Source organism: Phoenix dactylifera, chromosome 11 (genome assembly GCF_009389715.1).
Source record: "Phoenix dactylifera cultivar Barhee BC4 chromosome 11, palm_55x_up_171113_PBpolish2nd_filt_p, whole genome shotgun sequence".
NCBI lineage: Eukaryota > Viridiplantae > Streptophyta > Magnoliopsida > Arecales > Arecaceae > Phoenix > Phoenix dactylifera.
Genome location: NC_052402.1, coordinates 5,882,757 through 5,887,900, shown reverse-complemented (window position 1 = coordinate 5,887,900; position 5,144 = coordinate 5,882,757). Strand labels below are relative to the sequence as shown.

At 42.8% G+C, this 5,144-nt stretch overlaps 1 protein-coding gene across 1 annotated transcript; it reads right to left on the bottom strand.

Annotated features, from left to right (window-relative positions):
* Positions 1-3,001: 3,001 nt before the first annotated feature.
* On the bottom strand, positions 3,002-4,880 carry LOC103711933 (F-box protein At1g47056-like). The gene has a single exon (XM_008798256.4). The coding sequence runs from the start codon at positions 4,775-4,777 to the stop codon at positions 3,212-3,214; it is 1,566 nt and encodes a 521-aa protein (XP_008796478.2). The 5' UTR covers positions 4,778-4,880; the 3' UTR covers positions 3,002-3,211.
* Between the last annotated feature and the right edge of the window lie 264 nt (positions 4,881-5,144).

The window sequence follows — 5,144 nt, the reverse complement described above, 5'->3', positions numbered from 1 at the left end:
TATATATATATATATATATATATATATATATATATATATATATATATATTACATATACGTATATATATTATATACATATACGTATATATATGTATATACATATACGTATATATATGTATATACATATACGTATATATATGTATATACATATACGTATATATATGTATATACATATACGTATATATATGTATATACATATACGTATATATATGTATATACATATACGTATATATATGTATATACATATACGTATATATATGTATATACATATACGTATATATATGTATATACATATACGTATATATATGTATATACATATACGTATATATATATATATACATATACGTATATATATATATATATATATATATATATATGAAGCTTATTGATACAAGATTTTATAGGAAGGAGAAAGCTAGATATTACGACTGAAGGAAGCATACTTTTGCATAGACAAATTTATACATGCATGATCATGAGATTATCATGAACATATAAAATGCACATGTTAATGAAGTAATGCAAAGATGGTACTTAGTTATAATGATATTTTATTATACATATTAGCAGTAGAAATAAGCACTCTCTTAAGCTGCAATAATTTGCAATTGCAATAGACGCATAATGATGAAGCTAGATGCAATGGCAATAAACAAGCAAATAAGCTGCTAAAATGCAATTGCTTGTAACATCTAAACAGTTGTATAATAATGAAATACAAAACAGCTAGTAAACAACTATGGAAGGCCACAACAGATGCATAAAACACTTCATAACCATGGCATCACACAACCAATGCAAAAATTAACAAAGACAGGTCCCATTCACAACAGAAAAGATCCCATCCTAAGCCATTAGGACCATCATTATAAACCACAAAAAAGAGAAAAAAAAAACACTACTACACAAGTAATAAGGATCTGGCATGCAGCACCAGAGGCATCGGTACGCACCGCATAGCCCTCGGGATCGAGCATGCAGGCAACATAGGAACCCTAAGTGCCTGATCTAAGGCATATCAAGCACCTAGGCACCACACGCACCACTACATGCCTGATCCAAGATAGATCAGGCATGTCAGCGCCAATGGGCGCATAAAATTACAAATACAAGCACAAGCATAAACCAAAGGTAAATAGGACACGGAGCGGTAGAAATTGAGATAGGGCTTAGGTAGAAATTTGGGATTAGCTTTACAGTTAGATCTCGAGTGGATTAAGCAATACATGGGGTCAATAGCCATGGAGGTGCTACATATCACACATTTTGAAGAAGTGCGCGGTGAATGTTAAGAGTTAAGTATTAGGGTTTGAGGTTTTAGGGTAGAAAATGGGGTCGATCAGCACAACATAGGATGGGAGGGATGCTGAGGTCAGGGGCTTGACCAAAGAAGAAGGGGGTGCAAAAAATTAGAGGAGAACATGTGCAAAGTGATCGAGGAGAGGGCAGATAAGCGAGGGGATGAGAGAGGAGAGAACTAAACCTCGAGCAGCAGGGCCGTTAACGAGGCTCCAAGGACATTTATTTATAGCCAACATTGCAAGATAGCTGTATACAGTCCAAAGATTACCCTACATGCTAGGGCATAAGCCAATCTGAAAATGATCAAACACATGCAATATGATGCGCAGCCAGATATTCTCAGATGCATGGTTCAAAAGTTATGCATTCTTTGAACCCAAAAAAAAAACTGCTGTGAAGTGTCATAATCATATTGTAGTATATTAGATAAATGGATGCATATAATATTGGACAAAAAAAACTACCAGATAAAAAAGATAGGATACTCTTATAAATCAGATGTTCAATTACTTCACCAGTTACGTCGAAGGATACAAAAATGACTATATCTTAGCCTCTTAAGCAATAGAGCTCTTACAGCACCAGCAGATCATGCAAATCCGATTAAGACCTAATCACATCTCAGAGTTTTTGCAATATCCTAAATTTGCATGCTGAATATGTCCACAGAAAGAATGGATAAAAGAACAAAACACTTTCCCAGCCTACAAGCTAAGAGGAAATTTACAAAAGAGCCATGAGTACTATTTACAAAGCTATCAGATATAAATATTTGATAATCATAGCTATGTTGATAAACATGTGTAGCGAATATGAAAATAAAGAAATAAAGCGATTATATCATACCTGTACACTTCCAAATGGACATGCTATATGGGAGTAACATTAACTATTAAAATTACTCCTCCATAATAAACTGATGACCATCACCACATGCACTAGACTATAATATCAAACATTAAATAAACCGAAACAAGGCCAGAGCTAATTAACTTGATTGACGATAATTTTTGCACTAATGGATAAGAAAGTGGGGAAGAAGTACATTGCAACATGGACAGGGCTCACATAGACACTTCCAATCGACATAACAATGCAAAGGAGCTTGAAACTAAGAACCTTACTACACAGTGAAAGAGTTGCGGCAAGAAGCAACTAAGTATGTTAGGAACAGTGTACCAACACAGCATACTTGCAATAAAAAAGCTATGAATTACTTCAGCATTTGTTCACAGTGTGGTCAGCATCTTCATATCCAATTCATTACATGAATTGATTTCCCCGTATAAAGAAATTGTGTTTGATTATCAAAAAAAAAAAAAGGATTTGCCTTTTATCAAGTAAATAAAGTAGAAACCAACACACTTCATCATTTAAACTGTTTGACTTCATCTGCTTAGCATTCGTCAATAGAATTCCTACCATCTCAAATAAATACTTTTAGTTAACATAAAATGCCAAGAATCTTGAAACCAAAAACCTTATAAGTAAACATATCACCACAGGAACCAACTATCAGAGTACTATAAAGATCAGTATTTCAATGCAGAATTCTTGCAATAAAAGAGCTAAAATCACTTATGTGATTGTTAAGATCTGCATCTTCAGCATCCTCATGAACAATTCCCTATATAACGAAATTGCATTCATTAAAATAAATACAGCATGTTCCATCTTCTAAATTGTTAGTAAACCAGAAGAAAGCTAAAACAAGAAGCAATTCATGATATTGACACTTTGAGCGACCAGATCCCTGACGGTTCAATTTTGAAAGACAACACGATTAGTTAAATAGCAACAGTAACAAGAACACATTGATGTTCAACATAAACATAATAATACCAGCAGGCAGACAGAAATACAAAATTTAAAGCTGCAAATGAGCAAAGAGTTTGGCCCTTCCTTTCGGTCAGTGATGAGAATTGCTGCTCCCAACTGACAATCTCCTAAAACTTGCAACAAAATTCCTTAACCTGGCCTTCGACGATGCGGACCGGCCATTACTATTGCTGCTCGATGGAAGATCAATGGCAGCAATGTGATCAGCCAATACCGGATTCTGCTCGACTCCATTTTCCTGCACCCTGCTCTCGCTCATGCTCAAATCCTGCTCCTGCTTCTCAACTGAATCCAAGTTGACAGCAAATGATTCCCCCCTCGCTGCCCTCAACCACTCCACGCCCTCGGGAGTCACACCTCGGCACCTCTTGAGCTTCACCTTCACGAGACTGGGGCAACCGTCGGCGAGGGCCTCCATGCCGCGGTCCGAGACCGGGCACCCCTTGATGCAGAGCTTCTTGAGCGCCGCGCACTTGGCGGCGATGCAAGAGATCTCGGCATCACCGATGGTCTCACAGCCGCAGAGCGCCAGGCGCTCGAGGCCACGGCAGATGCTGGCAATCGGCTCCAGACTCAGCACCGTTGGATTGACGCCGATCAGGACCAGCTCTTGCAAATTGGGGCAGCCTCTGGCGATGGCTATGAGGCCGAGATCGCCGATCCGGTTGGTCCGCCAGCCGTCGATGTGGATCTTGCGGAGGAGGCGGCACTTGTCGGCGATGGCGGTGACGCCGGCGTCGGTGCACTCGGGGACCTTGACGATGTGGAGAACCTCCAGATCAGGGCAGGAAGAGAGGGCGAAGAGGCCGCGGTCGCTGACCTGGATCTTCTCGAGGTGAACCTCGAAGATGCCGGGGACGCGGCCGGCGATCTCCTCGAGGAGGAGGTCCCAGTCGCCGGAGCAGCGGAGGATCTTGAGGGATCTGAGGTTGGGGGAGCCGGCGATGAGGGGGGCGAAGCACTGGGCGTTGTAGAGCTCTTTGAGGCAGATGGATCGGAGGGCAGAGGAGGGAGGGCCGACGGGGTCGGCGGCGTCGGTGAGGCCGCGAAGACGTTTTATGGAGAGGTCCTCGAGGAGGGGGCAAGAAAGGAGGACGGCGGCGATGCCCGCGGGGCCGAATGTGCAGGAGGCGCAAGAGAGCTTGCGGAGGGCGGGGCAGCTAGCGGCGAGGGCGGCCATGCCGCGGTCTGTGAGCTGGCGGCAGGCGCGAAGCTTGAGACGCGAGAGTTTGGGGCATCGGGCAGCGATGATGGCGAGGGCGTCGTCGCCGATGCTCTCGGAGCGGCGGTCGCACTTGAGGGCGAGCTTGGTGACGGCGTCGAAACGGGCGAAGAGGGCCGGGGCGGGGTCAAGGAGTGCGGCACGGGCGTCGAGGGCGAGACGGTGGCGGCTCTGGCCCTCGACGGCTAGCCACCGCCGGCAGACGAGGGAGCAGCGCTTACGGTCGCCGGAGCCGAGGGAGTGGAAGATGAGGGCCAGGCACTCGTCGGGGAGGTCAAGGGTGTGGTCGCGGGCCGGATTAATGACCGCGGCAGCGGTTTGGAGCGGCATGGGGTCGGAAGAGCTCTTGGAGGAGCGGCGGCGGCGAGGCGAGGAGGATAGGGATCGGGATAGGGTGGAGGCCGTAAGGCCCATGAACCACGGCGACCGAGGCTTACGGTGCGGCTGCGGATCGCGTTATCTTATCCTGAGCCGGAGAGGACCGGTGGAGGGCCGTTTCTCCTCTCTTGTGTCTTAATTTAGGAGAGGAAAGCTGGACTTGAAGTGAGGTTCAGAATTAGTTATTTTCGTAATTTACTTAGAGCCGTTTTTATTTAGGACAAAAAAAAAATATAGCCAACTGACAACAAAAAAATATTTTTTTAGTTGGAAATTAATTTTTTTTAAAAAATATCTTTAAGTCATTAAAATTTATAGAATAAAATATATTTTATTAAAAATATGATGAATATTTTATATAATTTTTTAAAAATAAATGCTCAATCAAATATAAATTATTTTA